The following is a 20,503-nucleotide window of genomic DNA, read 5'->3' as shown; positions in this document are numbered from 1 at the left end:
ACGTTGAATGGCTTTGATGTAGGGAACAAAACCGTTCAGTGGCGTTGCTGCAGGGAAAAGACGTTGAATGGCTTTGATGTAGGGAACAAAAACGTTCAGTCGCGTTGCTGCAGGGAAAAGACGTTGAATGGCTTTGATGTAGGGAACAAAACCGTTCAGTGGCGTTGCTGCAGGGAAAAGACGTTCAATGGCTTTGATGTAGGGAACAAAACCATTCAGTGACGTTGCTGCAGGGAAAAGACGTTGAATGCCTTTGATGTAGGGAACAAAAACGTTCAGTGACGTTGCTGCAGGGAAAAGACGTTGATAGCTTTGATGTAGGGAACAAAAACGTTCAGTGACGTTGCTGCAGGGAAAAGACGTTGAATGGCTTTGATGTAGGGAACAAAACCGTTCAGTGACGTTGCTGCAGGGAAAAGACGTTGAATGCCTTTGATGTAGGGAACAAAAACGTTCAGTGGCGTTGCTGCAGGGAAAATACGTTGAATGGCTTTGATGTAGGGAACAAAAACGTTCAGTGACGTTGCTGCAGGGAAAAGACATTCAATGGCTTTGATGTAGGGAACAAAAACGTTCAGTGACGTTGCTGCAGGGAAAAGACGTTGAATGCCTTTGATGTAGGGAACAAAACCGTTCAGTGGCGTTGCTGCAGGGAAAAGACGTTCAATGGCTTTGATGTAGGGAACAAAAACGTTCAGTGACGTTGCTGCAGGGAAAAGACGTTGAATGGCTTTGATGTAGGGAACAAAAACGTTCAGTGACGTTCTTGCAGGGAAAATACGTTGAATGGCTTTGATGTAGGGAACAAAAACGTTCAGTGGCGTTGCTGCAGGGAAAATACGTTGAATGGCTTTGATGTAGGGAACAAAACCGTTCAGTGACGTTGCTGCAGGGAAAATACGTTGAATGGCTTTGATGTAGGGAACAAAAACGTTCAGTGGCGTTGCTGCAGGGAAAATACGTTGAATGGCTTTGATGTAGGGAACAAAAACGTTCAGTGGCGTTGCTGCAGGGAAAAGACGTTGAATGGCTTTGATGTAGGGAACAAAAACGTTCAGTGGCGTTGCTGCAGGGAAAATACGTTGAATGGCTTTGATGTAGGGAACAAAAACGTTCAGTGGCGTTGCTGCAGGGAAAATACGTTGAATGGCTTTGATGTAGGGAACAAAAACGTTCAGTGACGTTGCTGCAGGGAAAATACGTTGAATGGCTTTGATGTAGGGAACAAAAACGTTCAGTGGCGTTGCTGCAGGGAAAATACGTTGATAGCTTTGATGAAGGGAACAAAAACGTTCAGTGACGTTGCTGCAGGGAAAAGACGTTGAATGGCTTTGATGTAGGGAACAAAAACGTTCAGTGGCGTTGCTGCAGGGAAAAGACATTCAATGGCTTTGATGTAGGGAACAAAAACGTTCAGTGACGTTGCTGCAGGGAAAATACGTTGAATGGCTTTGATGTAGGGAACAAAAACGTTCAGTGGCGTTGCTGCAGGGAAAATACGTTGATAGCTTTGATGTAGGGAACAAAAACGTTCAGTGGCGTTGCTGCAGGGAAAAGACGTCGAATGGCTTTGATGTAGGGAACAAAAACGTTCAGTGACGTTGCTGCAGGGAAAAGACGTTGAATGGCTTTGATGTAGGGAACAAAAACGTTCAGTGGCGTTGCTGCAGGGAAAAGACGTTGAATGCCTTTGATGCAGGGAACAAAACCGTTCAGTGACGTTGCTGCAGGGAAAAGACGTTGAATGGCTTTGATGTAGGGAACAAAAACGTTCAGTGGCGTTGCTGCAGGGAAAAGACATTCAATGGCTTTGATGTAGGGAACAAAACCGTTCAGTGACGTTGCTGCAGGGAAAAGACGTTGAATGCCTTTGATGTAGGGAACAAAAACGTTCAGTGACGTTGCTGCAGGGAAAAGACGTTGATAGCTTTGATGTAGGGAACAAAAACGTTCAGTGGCGTTGCTGCAGGGAAAAGACGTTGAATGGCTTTGATGTAGGGAACAAAAACGTTCAGTGGCGTTGCTGCAGGGAAAAGACGTTCAATGGCTTTGATGTAGGGAACAAAACCATTCAGTGACGTTGCTGCAGGGAAAAGACGTTGATAGCTTTGATGTAGGGAACAAAACCGTTCAGTGACGTTCTTGCAGGGAAAATACGTTGAATGCCTTTGATGCAGGGAACAAAACCGTTCAGTGACGTTGCTGCAGGGAAAAGACGTTGATAGCTTTGATGTAGGGAACAAAACCGTTCAGTGACGTTCTTGCAGGGAAAATACGTTGAATGGCTTTGATGTAGGGAACAAAAACGTTCAGTGGCGTTGCTGCAGGGAAAAGACGTTCAATGGCTTTGATGTAGGGAACAAAACCATTCAGTGACGTTGCTGCAGGGAAAAGACGTTGAATGCCTTTGATGTAGGGAACAAAAACGTTCAGTGGCGTTGCTGCAGGGAAAAGACGTTCAATGGCTTTGATGTAGGGAACAAAACCGTTCAGTGACGTTGCTGCAGGGAAAAGACGTTGAATGCCTTTGATGTAGGGAACAAAAACGTTCAGTGGCGTTGCTGCAGGGAAAAGACGTTCAATGGCTTTGATGTAGGGAACAAAACCGTTCAGTGACGTTGCTGCAGGGAAAAGACGTTGAATGCCTTTGATGTAGGGAACAAAAACGTTCAGTGGCGTTGCTGCAGGGAAAAGACGTTGATAGCTTTGATGTAGGGAACAAAAACGTTCAGTGACGTTGCTGCAGGGAAAAGACGTTCAATGGCATTGATGTAGGGAACAAAACCGTTCAGTGACGTTGCTGCAGGGAAAAGACGTTGAATGCCTTTGATGTAGGGAACAAAAACGTTCAGTGGCGTTGCTGCAGGGAAAAGACGTTGATAGCTTTGATGTAGGGAACAAAACCGTTCAGTGACGTTGCTGCAGGGAAAAGACGTTGAATGGCTTTGATGTAGGGAACAAAAACGTTCAGTGGCGTTGCTGCAGGGAAAAGACGTTCAATGGCTTTGATGTAGGGAACAAAACCGTTCAGTGACGTTGCTGCAGGGAAAAGACGTTGAATGGCTTTGATGTAGGGAACAAAAACGTTCAGTGGCGTTGCTGCAGGGAAAATACGTTGATAGCTTTGATGAAGGGAACAAAAACGTTCAGTGACGTTGCTGCAGGGAAAAGACGTCGAATGGCTTTGATGTAGGGAACAAAAACGTTCAGTGGCGTTGCTGCAGGGAAAATACGTTGAATGGCTTTGATGTAGGGAACAAAACCGTTCAGTGACGTTCTTGCAGGGAAAATACGTTGAATGGCTTTGATGTAGGGAACAAAAACGTTCAGTGGCGTTGCTGCAGGGAAAAGACGTTGAATGGCTTTGATGTACGGAACAAAAACGTTCAGTGGCGTTGCTGCAGGGAAAAGACGTTGAATGGCTTTGATGTAGGGAACAAAAACGTTCAGTGACGTTGCTGCAGGGAAAAGACGTCGAATGGCTTTGATGTAGGGAACAAAAACGTTCAGTGGCGTTGCTGCAGGGAAAAGACGTTGAATGGCTTTGATGTAGGGAACAAAACCGTTCAGTGACGTTCTTGCAGGGAAAATACGTTGAATGGCTTTGATGTAGGGAACAAAAACGTTCAGTGGCGTTGCTGCAGGGAAAATACGTTGAATGGCTTTGATGTAGGGAACAAAACCGTTCAGTGACGTTCTTGCAGGGAAAATACGTTGAATGGCTTTGATGTAGGGAACAAAAACGTTCAGTGGCGTTGCTGCAGGGAAAAGACGTTCAATGGCTTTGATGTAGGGAACAAAACCATTCAGTGACGTTGCTGCAGGGAAAAGACGTTGAATGCCTTTGATGTAGGGAACAAAACCGTTCAGTGACGTTGCTGCAGGGAAAAGACGTTGAATGCCTTTGATGCAGGGAACAAAAACGTTCAGTGGCGTTGCTGCAGGGAAAAGACGTCGAATGGCTTTGATGTAGGGAACAAAAACGTTCAGTGACGTTGCTGCAGGGAAAAGACATTCAATGGCTTTGATGTAGGGAACAAAAACGTTCAGTGGCGTTGCTGCAGGGAAAATACATTGAATGGCTTTGATGTAGGGAACAAAAACGTTCAGTGACGTTGCTGCAGGGAAAATACGTTGAATGGCTTTGATGTAGGGAACAAAAACGTTCAGTGACGTTGCTGCAGGGAAAAGACGTTGAATGGCTTTGATGTAGGGAACAAAAACGTTCAGTGACGTTGCTGCAGGGAAAATACGTTGAATGGCTTTGATGTAGGGAACAAAAACGTTCAGTGGCGTTGCTGCAGGGAAAAGACATTCAATGGCTTTGATGTAGGGAACAAAAACGTTCAGTGACGTTGCTGCAGGGAAAATACGTTGAATGGCTTTGATGTAGGGAACAAAAACGTTCAGTGACGTTGCTGCAGGGAAAAGACGTTGAATGGCTTTGATGTAGGGAACAAAAACGTTCAGTGACGTTGCTGCAGGGAAAAGACGTTGAATGGCTTTGATGTAGGGAACAAAAACGTTCAGTGACGTTGCTGCAGGGAAAAGACGTTGAATGGCTTTGATGTAGGGAACAAAAACGTTCAGTGACGTTGCTGCAGGGAAAAGACGTTGAATGGCTTTGATGTAGGGAACAAAAACGTTCAGTGGCGTTGCTGCAGGGAAAAGACATTCAATGGCTTTGATGTAGGGAACAAAAACGTTCAGTGACGTTGCTGCAGGGAAAAGACGTTCAATGGCTTTGATGTAGGGAACAAAAACGTTCAGTGGCGTTGCTGCAGGGAAAAGACGTTGATAGCTTTGATGTAGGGAACAAAACCGTTCAGTGGCGTTGCTGCAGGGAAAATACGTTGAATGGCTTTGATGTAGGGAACAAAAACGTTCAGTGGCGTTGCTGCAGGGAAAATACGTTGAATGGCTTTGATGTAGGGAACAAAACCGTTCAGTGGCGTTGCTGCAGGGAAAAGACGTTGAATGGCTTTGATGTAGGGAACAAAAACGTTCAGTGGCGTTGCTGCAGGGAAAATACGTTGAATGGCTTTGATGTAGGGAACAAAAACGTTCAGTGACGTTGCTGCAGGGAAAAGACGTTGAATGGCTTTGATGTAGGGAACAAAAACGTTCAGTGGCGTTGCTGCAGGGAAAAGACGTTGAATGGCTTTGATGTAGGGAACAAAAACGTTCAGTGACGTTCTTGCAGGGAAAATACGTTGAATGGCTTTGATGTAGGGAACAAAAACGTTCAGTGGCGTTGCTGCAGGGAAAAGACGTTCAATGGCTTTGATGTAGGGAACAAAACCATTCAGTGACGTTGCTGCAGGGAAAAGACGTTGAATGCCTTTGATGTAGGGAACAAAAACGTTCAGTGGCGTTGCTGCAGGGAAAAGACGTTCAATGGCTTTGATGTAGGGAACAAAACCGTTCAGTGACGTTGCTGCAGGGAAAAGACGTTGAATGCCTTTGATGCAGGGAACAAAACCGTTCAGTGACGTTGCTGCAGGGAAAAGACGTTCAATGGCTTTGATGTAGGGAACAAAACCGTTCAGTGACGTTGCTGCAGGGAAAAGACGTTCAATGGCTTTGATGTAGGGAACAAAACCGTTCAGTGACGTTGCTGCAGGGAAAAGACGTTGAATGGCTTTGATGTAGGGAACAAAAACGTTCAGTGGCGTTGCTGCAGGGAAAAGACGTTGAATTGCTTTGATGTAGGGAACAAAAACGTTCAGTGACGTTGCTGCAGGGAAAAGACGTTCAATGGCATTGATGTAGGGAACAAAACCGTTCAGTGGCGTTGCTGCAGGGAAAAGACGTTCAATGGCATTGATGTAGGGAACAAAACCGTTCAGTGACGTTGCTGCAGGGAAAAGACGTTGAATGCCTTTGATGTAGGGAACAAAAACGTTCAGTGGCGTTGCTGCAGGGAAAAGACGTTGATAGCTTTGATGTAGGGAACAAAACCGTTCAGTGACGTTGCTGCAGGGAAAAGACGTTGAATGGCTTTGATGTAGGGAACAAAACCGTTCAGTGACGTTGCTGCAGGGAAAAGACGTTGAATGGCTTTGATGTAGGGAACAAAAACGTTCAGTGACGTTGCTGCAGGGAAAAGACGTTGAATGGCATTGATGTAGGGAACAAAACCATTCAGTGACGTTGCTGCAGGGAAAAGACGTTGAATGCCTTTGATGTAGGGAACAAAAACGTTCAGTGACGTTGCTGCAGGGAAAAGACGTTGATAGCTTTGATGTAGGGAACAAAAACGTTCAGTGGCGTTGCTGCAGGGAAAAGACGTTGAATGGCTTTGATGTAGGGAACAAAAACGTTCAGTGACGTTGCTGCAGGGAAAAGACGTTGAATGGCTTTGATGTAGGGAACAAAAACGTTCAGTGGCGTTGCTGCAGGGAAAAGACGTTGAATGGCTTTGATGTAGGGAACAAAAACGTTCAGTGGCGTTGCTGCAGGGAAAAGACGTTGAATGGCTTTGATGTAGGGAACAAAACCGTTCAGTGGCGTTGCTGCAGGGAAAAGACGTTGAATGGCTTTGATGTAGGGAACAAAAACGTTCAGTGGCGTTGCTGCAGGGAAAAGACGTTGAATGGCTTTGATGTAGGGAACAAAAACGTTCAGTGACGTTGCTGCAGGGAAAAGACGTTGAATGCCTTTGATGTAGGGAACAAAAACGTTCAGTGGCGTTGCTGCAGGGAAAAGACGTTCAATGGCTTTGATGTAGGGAACAAAAACGTTCAGTGGCGTTGCTGCAGGGAAAAGACGTTGAATGGCTTTGATGTAGGGAACAAAAACGTTCAGTGACGTTGCTGCAGGGAAAAGACGTTGAATGGCTTTGATGTAGGGAACAAAAACGTTCAGTGGCGTTGCTGCAGGGAAAAGACGTTGAATGGCTTTGATGTAGGGAACAAAAACGTTCAGTGGCGTTGCTGCAGGGAAAAGACGTTGAATGGCTTTGATGTAGGGAACAAAAACGTTCAGTGGCGTTGCTGCATGGAAAAGACGTTGAATGCCTTTGATGTAGGGAACAAAAACGTTCAGTGGCGTTGCTGCAGGGAAAAGACGTTGAATGGCTTTGATGTAGGGAACAAAAACGTTCAGTGGCGTTGCTGCATGGAAAAGACGTTGAATGGCTTTGATGTAGGGAACAAAAACGTTCAGTGGCGTTGCTGCAGGGAAAAGACGTTGAATGGCTTTGATGTAGGGAACAAAAACGTTCAGTGACGTTGCTGCAGGGAAAAGACGTTGAATGCCTTTGATGTAGGGAACAAAAACGTTCAGTGGCGTTGCTGCAGGGAAAAGACATTCAATGGCTTTGATGTAGGGAACAAAACCGTTCAGTGGCGTTGCTGCAGGGAAAAGACGTTGAATAGCTTTGATGTAGGGAACAAAAACGTTCAGTGGCGTTGCTGCAGGGAAAAGACGTTGAATGCCTTTGATGTAGGGAACAAAATCATTCAGTGACGTTGCTGCAGGGAAAAGACGTTGAATAGCTTTGATGTAGGGAACAAAAACGTTCAGTGGCGTTGCTGCAGGGAAAAGACGTCGAATAGCTTTGATGTAGGGAACAAAAACGTTCAGTGGCGTTGCTGCAGGGAAAAGACGTTGAATAGCTTTGATGTAGGGAACAAAAACGTTCAGTGGCGTTGCTGCAGGGAAAAGACGTTGAATGCCTTTGATGTAGGGAACAAAAACATTCAGTGACGTTGCTGCAGGGAAAAGACGTTGAATAGCTTTGATGTAGGGAACAAAAACGTTCAGTGGCGTTGCTGCAGGGAAAAGACGTTGAATGCCTTTGATGTAGGGAACAAAACCATTCAGTGACGTTGCTGCAGGGAAAAGACGTTGAATAGCTTTGATGTAGGGAACAAAAACGTTCAGTGGCGTTGCTGCAGGGAAAATACGTTGATAGCTTTGATGTAGGGAACAAATGGCGTAGATGTAGGAAAACAAACATTCACTTCAATGTTTTAATTACTTTGGTTTCCAAATACCAATGTGTTTCAATGTGAATGAAATTGTTTTCACGAACCAGATCTTCACATTTTAAATATTAAGCTATCTTGCAAGGGTATTCATGCATTAAACAACTCAAACAGCAGCTTTAAGTAAACTGTTTTCAAGCGTGAGCATGTTTTGAACGATTTGTTTTCGCTCAATATGTTGGCAAAGGTTTGTATGATTTAAACAATTTTAAACTTCACAAGATTTGCACCTTACATGCGCTTGTGTATAGAGTCATAAACACAAAAATTCAATAGGCTCCAATTTATCAAAATACAAATAGTCAATTAACTCATTCAAATTTATTGTACAAACCGAAGTAGATTTTATCGTCGTATCTCAATAACTAGTTTCAATGAAAAGGAGAACAAAACTTAAATGTTGGATATATTGGGACCAGATTTCCCGCGTTATTTTCAATGTTAAGTCCCTAATTGGTTTTAAAACATCACTGTCGAGCTATACGCTGGATTGAGTCACTACAAAGGAGGTCAATGGCCACACAACCAAGTTTTTAAGCGATAAAGCTTACAGTTGATTGTAGCCCTATTGAGTTTAAACCCTGTCACTTTTAACATTGTAAAGACGGTTATCATAGCTCGATAACCTACTCGTACGTAAAACTTAAAAATCTGAAATATTTAAGTACAATTGTAGATTGATAGTGTTGCAAGTTAGTGACATTTACTAACCATATCGTGACAAAGCAAGTAAATCAAAACACTATTTACAGATACAATACTAAGTTGAGTATAATAAGCCTATAATGTCAAGTCAATTGTTTTATTTGTAATAATAGACCACCGGCTCAAAATGCATACCCCACGATATAAATACATGAAGAGTTTCGGCACGGGAATGCATTAATACAAGCATAGCATTATATTCAACATTAATACTTCTCTTTAACAATGAATATTCAGTTAAAAAGGTTTGGTAGACATTAAAGGGGCTGTACTCCGTATGATAAAAAAGCGAAAAAAAGAAGAAAATTGTCGAAAACTGACATAAACTTGGCATCGATATGTACAATGCATTGAAACTTACTGATTAAAGTACCACATAGTTTACAATTTATTTAAGTTTAGCAGTGATTTCGTATTCTTCCATTAAAAAGATTACTGTGTATGTCTACCAGGTTGAATTCATTCCGTGATTGGCCTCTCGGTATTATCACGTTTTATTACCGAGGTAGGTGTTTAGCTTAATTATGTCACCCAATTGGAATAAGCCGTCGTAGCTCAGTGGATACGACGCTGGTCTGCAATTTTGGCGACACGGGTTTGAACCCGGTCTCCGACACATTTTTTTTACATTTTGGTACTTTTTTACAATTATGATATCAAAGCGTAACACATTCTATTAGATAATTGTCATGAGATTCGTAACAGAAAAAAAACTTTTTTGGTGCCAATCTGGTGTACAGTCCCTTTAAGGAGGTAGTGTGTGCGTACATCTCAATATGTTAGACGAGGCATGGTATTCACAGTACAAAACACACAAAAACATACGATTGTCTCTTGAACTATTATTATGTCTGCCAGTCTCAATTCCTGATTTATATAACAGATGTTGATATGGTTGAATATTAAGCAGAAATTCTTGTTTACTAATAGATTTAGATCAAAATTCAAGTAAAGAGAGGATCTTTTGAGGCCAGCAAAATATCGATATTTAATTGACTTTATGTATATTTATTACGAATTAAAGTTCGTGATTCCAATGCCTTTCGAGTTTTATGTAAACATAATTGAATATTACAACTCACGTATCACTTAACGACATTACAATGGAAAACGAAAGCAGAGATATCATCTTGTTAAAAGTAAAATAACTTTATCTAAAAACATATAACAAGATATGACCTGATGTCTTATATTGTTCAAGTCAATTACCTGTGATGTTTAAAAGAGTGATTAGCCACATCCTTCCCATATACACACTCGGCGAGTCAGTCTATTCACTTCCTTGTTCTCAAAGTTTACTTTATATCTAAGCGGGTTATACGGAGCGCTGCACAACCACGTGACCTTCTTGAGCAGGGCTTAATATTTCCCGCTCTTTTTCTAAAGATATGAATTTGATTTAGGTCCGTGCCTTGGTAAATATGGTTCTACTGTTGATACACATCGCTTATATGTATGGCGGCCAATACACGATAAATATCATTAACAATTATATTGTCAATATAGGACATTGACAATAATACTGAACGTGAGAAGGCAAAAGTGAAGACTTTATCAATATTTTTTTCCGAAATCAGAAAGCGCAATTATGTATTAACAACTTGTTAACAGTATAAGAAACCAACTATTAAAAAATGATTGTGGAATATAAAATAAATCAATTCACGTTGTATAGAAATTGAGCAATTAATGGCAAAAAAACCCCCAAACAGTACGTGTTATTAAGTTGATTAATTGTCCTTTTTATAGTAGATTGGCCTTACCTCTATAGTTTGAGAGATATATATAGTATATACATTAGGAAACCATTGTAAAAACGAGTTGACAGTTTAAATGAAGATTGTACATTTGCCACTGTTCAACCGCATTAGATTGAACGTTTTGTACAATTTATTGTCATCATTTAAAATCTTCTTCAGCAATGCCGTATTAGATTTAGGAATTAATCTAAATTGTATTGAGAATAGATGGAGTTTTGTGTTTTTAATAATGAGAAGCAAAGTTATGTTCGATTTATTGGAGATGATATTTGATCAGTACAAGTACATTTTGGGATCTTTCTACCAATATATAACTGCTCATTAGAAAAGGAAAGATGTTTTGTTGGACAGAAAGGCCATGTAACGTGTAATTTCCGTTAGATCTTTTGTAAAACGTGAATCATATGTCTCATGTTCCTTGATTATATCTATTACTCTATTTATTTGCCATTTGATGTCAACTTCCACAGTTTACAAAATAAAATTAAAGAAAGTTGCTATTGATAACCAGTTCGTTAAGGTTTACAGGTTAGTAAGAAGTTTCATTAACGAAGCATTTCGCAAACATCTAAATTGCTTTCACGAAATCAATCACATTGTGATTATAATAATATTTTCCAATGGTTTTCATGCTTTGAAAAGGTTGTTTTCAATGAACAGTCTGCAGTTTTTAGATGATTATAAAACAACTTGAATAGTTTTGCAAGGGTCTACATGTTTTAAATAAGCTGACGTAGTTCAATGAGTTTTCTTTGAAACAGTACACTGAATAATCTGAATTAACAAGTCTACTCTATCACTCATTCCAAGGCTGTTAAACTTCAAAACAAAACCAGAAAAGTTCAAAATGAGCGGAAGCTAAATTTTGACAATAATGCGTAGTATTCATTCAAATAATTTCCATTTAGACCATTTTCACAATGATGCACTAACTTTATACTTTTATGATCATTTTTGAGTCTAATTGAATGAAAACAAGCTCAATATAATGTTAAATAATACTGCATTATTCCGCAGTACTCTTTTGCATGTCGTAGATTCATTTTTCATGTTAACAAAATTTTCGGAAACTGCCGATTTAGCGATTTCGAAAACTATCGAATGCAGTTATTATTCTAAAACGGGTATAAAATGCCCCTTGTTGTACTCCATTGAAGCCAATGCTTACAGCTGAATATGAATACACGTGTATTCCGTGTCAGTGCACTGGAACGCGTCATACACAGGGAAGAATTTGGTGTTATATGTATCGAATGCTCTAAATGTGTATTATAAGCTGTGTGTTGTTGTTAGTGTTGTAGTTGTCGGTGTCGCCGTTGTTGTTGTTTTTGTTGCATCTAAATAATACTGGTGTTGGTGTTATAATAATAAATGTGTATATTGAGACATACTTGAACAAAATGAAATGAAATCCGATATATTCTTTATATTTATTGAATGTTATTCTAATAGTCTCGATCGCTAGAAGCATGTGACGTCACTGCATTGATTCAGAAGAACTTAACATTGGATGTATAATTCAATATTAGATTAAAATGGATAGGAGTTGATTAAACAATATATATTTAACAACGATTGCGAAAAAAGTAATGTTTACTAAGTTATTTGCCTAGGCACGATGTTGCGCGAGAGTGTGGTCTTGTGATGTGGAGGAGACCGGAATACCCGGAGGAAAACCACTTGTCCGGCTTGGTGACCACCAACCAAATTGAGACGTGGGCAGACTGAGAATCGACCCGGATCGCCTTGGTGATAAACGAGTGCGCTAACCACTGCGCTTACCGGAGAATAACTCAGTTTACCGTACTTATCTCTTATGCGAGAAATTGACCGATGTAGTAAAAGGGATATAATTGCTGTGTAACGCGACAAATACTGACGTGAGGACTTATCTCTCTTAAGCCGCTGCGCCGCGAGTTTAGTATTGACGAAGACTTTTTATCAGGTTTAAACATGAGCGAATGTTAAACACGAATGTGAAGTGAAAGTAGTTATGATTATTTTCTTTGTGGTAGAGGAAAATAAACGCCCTATTACACGGATGCGAAACAGTTGCTCCAGCTCTTTTAGGAGGTGTATATAAAAAGAGCCAAAGACACCTCCGAACTAGAGCAAAAGCACGGACATCATCATACAACGTAAGTATGACTCGTTATTTTATCTAGTATAACAATTATGAGGCCTAATTTGAGATATCGGGGAATTCAGTGCCATATAAATATGTTTAATCTTCACATGTATTTCAGTTATTTTGTAAACATATTGTTTATGGAGTTATAAGACCGATTCTTCCATCAAACACATACATGTTTACAAACGAAAGTAGAACATTTTCACCATATTCAGCTGTATTTCACTCAAGAAGCTTACATTTAAGATAAAACCAGTATTATGGAGTTCTTTTTTGGTCGGGAATAAAAATGACCGCCTGATTAATGTGCGTGAAGTTAGCACCGTAGCACCGTATCACCGCGGGGATGCGGTGCTAGCACCGTATCACCATCAAAATCAATACAATAATAGCATTAATCTCGATGAAACATATAAGACTCGTTCTCACAGAGACGAGCAAGGGGACCATAGGGACCTATGTCACTGTGTAGCCGAGACCTGGCCCTAGGTGATGGCACATGTGAATACCCTAGGATTTTAGGCAGGCTATGCGGGATAGGGACATGAACTCGATTCCCAATGCCAATTTGGTCCATATTCAGACACTGTTATGGTGCGGATGCCTTAAAACGAGCAAGGGGACCAATGGCACTGTATCCAAGGGTTACCTGGCGGTGTGATACATTCGTGGAAACTGGTAAGACTACGAGGATTTTAGTCTGGCCCCGTCCTTAGCCCAACATTGTGCGTATATGGGCAATAAAGGCCCTATTGACCCCTACCATACATATAAGACTCGTTCTCGCAAAAACGAGCAAGGGGACCATAGGGACCTATATCACTGTGTAGCCGAGACCTGGCCCTAGGTGATGGCACATGTGAATACCCTAGGATTTTAGGCAGGCTATGCGGGATAGGGACATGAACTCGATTTCCAATGCCAAGTTGGCCCATATTCAGACACTGTTATGGTGCGGATGCCTTAAAAACGAGCAAGGGGTCCAATGGCACTGTATCCAAGGGTTACCTGGCGGTGTGATACATTCGTGGAAACTGTTAATACTACGAGGATTTTAGTCTGGCCCCGTCCTTAGCCCAACATTGTGCGTATATGGGCAATATAAGCCCTATTGACCCCTACCATACATGTAAGACTCGTTTTCGCAGAAACGAGCAAGGGGACCATAGGAACCTATGTCACTGTGTAGCCGAGACCTGGCTCTAGGTTCTGCGGGAACGAGCCTTACATGTTTCTTCGAGAATATTGCATGTCCTCTTATTGTATAGATTTTGATGGTGATACGGTGCTAGCACCGCGTCACCGCGGTGATATGGGGATACGGTGCTACGGTGCTAACTTCACGCACATGCCTGATTACCAGAATACACATGTTTATACTCTTTTTCTATGTTAAGCTGTACCCAATAGCAAGGGTGCTTGAGCCAAAGCGTGGAGGCTGAGCCAATACGCTATAATAATGCACGTTTTAAGGAGAAATGTCGGCAAAATCCGAACGTCAAATTATTTATAAAGATTACCTAATGAAAAAATGTTATATGTATTACTCCTCGATATCTTCCAAATCAGAAAGTCAGATGTGAAGCAAAAACTGGATTTTTTGTTATGTAAGATATATGTTTATTCATTCATTTCTTTATATAAAAGTGGGCGAGGATACTTATAAGGTGTTTATCTGTGGTGTGTTAAATTATGATAAATTGATTAAGTTTGACAATATTTGCATCTCAAAAAGGTTAAGGGATTTTAAAACTCCTGACTTTTCATAGTAAACCATGTGCGATTTCTGTTATTGTAGGACACTGTTATTTGAACATATTTGATTCAAATATAGTACCTATATTGAAATGGGTAGAGCTGTCTAAGGAACAATACTCATAAAAAATGGACTGGCAATAACATTTCTTGTGAGTTGGTTTTTCATTTTGACCAAACAACATTTTTTTATCTTGAATCCTGGTTTTATTATAACTGATAAAACTAAATGTTCGTTGAGTCAGAAGGAAAAGTCCTGGTTGGTAAACTTGTACAAAAATAAATAAATAAAATTTATATAACTGACAATAACAAAATATCTACATATTGTATATTCTGAAATAAACCACACACACACACTAATGTTTATTGGCTTAATATCGTGTGCTAACTTATTCTGTATTGCGACCTTGATGGTCGAGGAAACAATGAATTATTGTAAGAATACACACTAGTTTTCACTAAAACTTAGCCAAGCTAGCGTTAAATGTCGGTAAATAGTCTACCTCATTTTTTATATATAGCAAGTATTAATCAAATGTAGAGAAAAATAACACTAACTTGTATTCAATCCGATTGGTGTACTAGCGGTCAGTTAATTTTAAAATTAATGTAATTTAGCACATAGTTTACAAGTTTTCGTCTATCTAATCTTTGTTAAATGACACACTTTTCTTTGATGCAATAAATACGATGTTTAATCTTCACACGTATTTCAGTTATTTTGTAAACATTTTAAAAATACAACAATATCTTAATAGTTAAGTTATAAATACAAAACTTAAATTATTCCAAATATGCCGAATAACCAAATATACCTCGACTTCTCAAATAAGCCCTCATAGTTGTTATACTTGATAAAATAACGAGTCATACTTACGTTTTATGATGATGTCCGTTTGTTTGCTCCAGCTCGGAAGTGTCATTGATTCTTTTTATATACATAATCTAAAAGAGCTGGAGCAACTGTATCGCACTCTTGTATTCACATGCTTAGTGTTCGCTTAGTGCGAATTTTCAAAGTGATCAAACGAAATTGGAATGGGAACATAAAAGTGACAACGAAATGTTGTTTGCCTGTTTAGCTCACTCTCAAAAACTTTATAAAAAAGTAAATTTAATTTGAGAGTGAGTTATCTGATCGTAGTCAAGCCAGAGCGAAATGAGAATGCACAACTGGATTGCAGGTAAACTTTAAAAAGCAAACTTTAAACTTTCAAAATATGAAAAACAAACATATGTTTGGCCCTCGTGCTCATAATGATACTACGTCTCGGGCCATTATGAGTCACTCGGGCCAATTATCACTCAACGGTCCGGCTACGCCGTGTATTAACCTCTAATTAATATACCGACGCTTTTCTTTAAATTAACTAGGATTACGTGGTAGACAAACAAAATAAATTTCGAATTGAACAAATACGGGCAAACTGCGAAATATATACGTGCCGTAAGCGGTGTGATACAACAGACGAGTAAGAATCAATGCGTTGTACACAACGTTATCAATTTTATGTAAGATTGTGACAACTTTCTTTTTTTCATGCAATTGTTTAATCTTGTCCCTTTAAGTTGGTTGGATATTTCAGTACCATTGTATAAAGTCTCAATGCAATACGTCAAGTAGTTGCTGAGATATCAACCTAGTATGTGTGTCAAATATTAAAGGCCCATAATTCGCATTTTATTATCTTACTTGATTCGTAGGTTGGATAGTCGGAAATACACATCTAATGTTTCAATTTAATACATGATGAATTTGCCTAGATAACGTCTAATAAGTGCTTTCTTGCATAAAGCGTTAACCAAGGTGTGGCACCGGCGCCGACGCTATGGTAAGCAGTAGAACTCTCCGTACAAGAGGGGCTTAAAACAACAACACTCGAACTGATATACTGAAATCAAGTATTACTCGACCGGACAAAACATTACACGAAACCATTGAATAAAGTAATTCAAAATGAGCTATCCTTAGCAAAACAGTGTTAACTCTTAAAAGGTACCCTATTGTCATTCAAAGACAGCCATCTGACAAAGCTCACCTAAGCAAGGTTTAAATCTATGTCTTCCTATAGTCTTATAATGAAAGTATAATGAAAGTACGTACTTTTGTAAAAATCAGGAGTCGAATATCCTTCGAGTTATAAAAATGTCAAGTCACACTCACTATTTATGATGAAAAACTAAAGAAACACGACTAGAAGTCTAACGTTTAAACATAAACAAGTCAAAGTCAATGATAATTTATTTTATTAGTATCTTCTTGAATTCTCTTCTTTGTTAATCAGAAATAAACAATGAAACAACATTTCGATACAATTTACAAGAAATATATTAGAACATATACCATCACATTTCAAGGAAATGAATGATTATAAATGTAAACGGCTCATTTACATAGAACAGATCAGACCAGAACAGAACAGAACAGAACAGAAAAGTGATTTATTTGGATTTAAACATATTGTTTCTAATCCATACAAGTAATTATAACACAAAAGGTTTGTATTTAAATACAAATAATGCAGAAACAAAACATATTAAGACAAACAAGTGTAATTAAAGGATAGTATTTGTAAGCGAATTTCATTAGCTTTGCTTATATAAGTACACACTCGATTAACATATATATGTCTTGGAAATAGCATGACTTAATCGGCAAAATTGAACAACTAAACACTACTATAAAACAAAAACGAGAAATATCAGTACAAGCGTTCTTTTATCACTTAACGGACGTAATTTGACATGTAATATATTAAGCACGAGAGGTATGAGCCTTTGTTGTGCTTGTTGTTACAGATAAAATGTTAATAAATATTTACGTGAAAATTGTAAAAAATAATTGCAAGATCATTTTATTTAGACAATCATAAAACACCAACCGAGTTATTGGCCTTGCTGCATATGCATAGCTACTGGTCATCTGTATACTATGACTTATGCTTATTTATGGCCGATTCTAAGTTTTTGCCCTTTTATCAAAACGTTTAAGCCATTTTGCCCTTGTTGCATACTTTTTATACATCATATGGCTTCAATTATTAAAAATGTTTTTGATTTTAACATCCTAAATGATTCAGTATTATTTAAAGATTTACTGATGTACACATAACTTACTAAGCGGATTAACAAGTGTGTTTTTTAATTGAAGCACATCATTTTAATATAATAAAAAATATATATTATATTTGACATACATCTGTAAACGATTTTTTATCTAGGGTGTTCCGTAAAAACTTTGGTCATTGATTTAAAAGTAAAGCCATCTAACATGGCAACATATTGTACTAAAATATGTTTTATCGCTGGTCATAGCAAACTACAATGAAAAGTTACAGTGGCGATTTTTTTGTATCACACATCAAAATGAGAACATATAGAGAGTGTTGTAATTCCATTGTCAAAACCAGACTACACATTTGTAACATAAATATGGTTAAGAACATAGAAACACTCTTAACAAATCAGTTATGAGATGTATTAAGATCAACAACTGAACTTTTTGACAAGAACCGATGGTTTTTGAAACAAAAATTCAGCCAGTCGGATGTGTCCACTGCCTGGTCGGCCATTCATTTGTTCAGAAAAGGTCGCCTCGACCTTGACATTTGACTTGCTGACCACAAAACTAATGTGCTAATTATCTGACCATGCCAACATTCATACCTCGATTAAAGACAAAATCAAAACGTTTAAAAGTAACCGATCGAAAACAAAAGTATGACGGCGCTACCGACGACGCCGGACAAAGTTGTCCCTAATGTATATCTTGATCGAAACGACATACTGTCAAAAGGAAAGTTTGTTATTTGTAAATGAAATGTAAATTTACATTGCAAACCAAACACGTGATGTGCTAAGAAATATACACCTGTTCACGGTTATTTTGGAACCCTTAAAACAGTTCCTTTGTGTCGGTGATGACGTAATTACCTGCTAAGCACATGTGGTAGTTAACAGTCCTTAACCCTAATGAAATTTATCTTTCGGAATGAAATATAAAACAGACAAAAATAATAGATATGCATATGAATGGGCTCAATGTTATAACAGAATTATAACTACAGGGACAAGCCTAGATAATATGCACAAAACCTCACACGTACACCAACATTTACAATAATTAATAAAATAACATTTAAGCGCAATTGATGCCATTATCAACTTAAAAACAATTTAGGATCAAGTTATATTAACATATAAACTGATAAACTTCAAAACAAGTCTTTATGTCAGTCACAAAAATTAAACATTCATGAAATACAAATTATTACCTTCCCTATGGTCTACAGCGTCAAAAAGATATTTAACATAAGAAGGGCTCCCCAATCAGATATAACATAATTGTGAGCATGTTGTTGACAAATCATAACGCGTTGACATTGTTCGTTATTAGCTCGATTATTGTCTTTTTTAAATTGGACCTACTTGAACATCAACACAGGGGGCTATTTTTTGACTTTTCGTGTCTAACACATGTGTGCTTAATTGGAAAATATCACAAAGCAATTTACTTTTATAAATCATTCTAATTTGGTAACAGTTATTGCCATAGAATCAAAGATAAAATCGGAATTGACTTCCTACATATACTTATCAGTAATATGTCGCAAGAATATCGTAAAATATGAGGACTCCATTTTAAAGCATGTTGTAAGATGTATTTTATATCTTATTAAAGAAGTGATGTTCCCAATCATTGTTTGTTCCATAGTGATATAGATTCTGAGAGCAAATTTGAGATATTGTTAAGTTGGTGGTTATAACACCACAACTTAATACCAATTCAATTTCCATTCGATTCAACTATATTTTAATCCGCCAATTACCTTAACAAGCAATTTTATTCATAAGCCTAACAAACCATTGCTACGTTAATCAGTTTGCGTAAACACACGAGTTAGAAGCTATATGTATACCAATCATTGCTTTGACATGTCGTTTATTAAAGTTCTCTTTCAACAAGAAACGGCGGGATATTTTCCGTTAGTTAATATTCCAGTTAAACTCAAACGATATATAACGGTAACGTTCGTTTTGAAACAAATCGACTGCTTGTTTATGGTTAATTTAATCAAAAACACTAAATTATAGGTGTTCAAGATACTTCAGAAATTGTAGTCCTTCATCATTCAGTTTATCATCAGTAGACCTGAATCTGAGAAACAATTTGCACAAAAACATATTTCTATTTATCATACATTTTTCTCTAAGACAGAAAACTGCAACTTTTTCATTTAAGCCATTGACAGCTGACATTATACAAATCACATAATAATTGTTACACTTTACATACATGGGAAGTAGATTTACTCAAGTCTTCGTCAAACACGTTAATCAGTCTACGCAAAATCCTCATTACTGACGCAGGTCAACCCGACGCCAGATTTATGTTCAACTGACAAACAAGCACATCGACAAAATATAAATATAAATAGAAATCGTACAACAAACTATTCAAAATATCCCTCTTGCATTTCAACGTAGATACAATTTAGCGTTAAACAAATATACGCATTAATGATTTATAAAGGAACGTTGAAACTTGTTCAGCGATAGCATTATAATATACATGTTTTGAAAAACACTGAATGTTCGATAGGGTTTTAGTGAAACTTTACTTTTACACATATTGTGAAAACAGTTATATCAACTGATGCTATGTCACTCTCGTTGACTTTGACACGATGTTACGGGGGAGTTTGGTCTCGTATGGTACGGAAAACCGGGGAAGTCAGAGAAAAACACTTATTCGGCTTAGTGACCACCAACCAAACTCCGTGCGCCAAGGCATGATACGTTTTGTTTGGTTATTGTGATGCCATAGCAAACTTTTCCAGTTGACTGAAACAAATCGTTGATTAAACAAGTGCTGAAATCGCTGCGCCCTTTATATGCACCAAATGAACAAAGGCCATCCTGTGCTCCCTTGACGCACTTGAAAATTCGATACGTTCTATGCAAGAGTTTGTGTGACCTTGGAAGTAATGAATGATTCCCTGTATCATCGCAGAACAACAACGGTAAACAGGTGTTGGATACCGCTCTTCATCATCTGAAAATAAAGCAGTTTGTCTAATAAATGAATATTTTACGACGTTCAGACAGTTTTGGTGAATACTTTTTAGTAATTTTAAGCTGTTTGTGAACATAAATTC

The 20,503-nt window shown here is 38.6% G+C and overlaps 2 protein-coding genes across 6 annotated transcripts in view; both read right to left on the bottom strand.

Moving 5' to 3' along the window:
• The window catches only part of LOC128211436 (uncharacterized), a 30,252-nt gene extending 20,238 nt beyond the window's left edge, over window positions 1-10,014 (bottom strand). For 2 of the 3 annotated variants that reach the window (XM_052916224.1, XM_052916227.1), the window contains exon 1: window positions 9,906-10,014. The gene's annotated coding sequence lies outside the window, so the exon portion shown is untranslated. The remainder of the gene's footprint in view (window positions 1-9,905) is intronic. The other variant, XM_052916226.1, reaches the window with a different exon arrangement.
• Window positions 10,015-16,575: 6,561 nt separating this feature from the next.
• LOC128211435 (uncharacterized) overlaps window positions 16,576-20,503 on the bottom strand; it is a 37,664-nt gene continuing 33,736 nt past the window's right edge. For all 3 annotated transcript variants that reach the window (XM_052916221.1, XM_052916223.1, XM_052916222.1), the window contains one exon: window positions 16,576-20,400. In XM_052916221.1, the coding sequence (XP_052772181.1) occupies window positions 20,207-20,400 (194 nt within the window). In that variant the 3' untranslated portion in view covers window positions 16,576-20,206. The remainder of the gene's footprint in view (window positions 20,401-20,503) is intronic.

This window comes from Mya arenaria, chromosome 12, assembly GCF_026914265.1.
Source record: "Mya arenaria isolate MELC-2E11 chromosome 12, ASM2691426v1".
Classification (NCBI taxonomy): Eukaryota; Metazoa; Mollusca; class Bivalvia; order Myida; family Myidae; genus Mya; species Mya arenaria.
The sequence above is the reverse complement of the archived record's forward strand: the minus strand, read 5'-3'. Positions and strand labels throughout refer to the sequence as shown.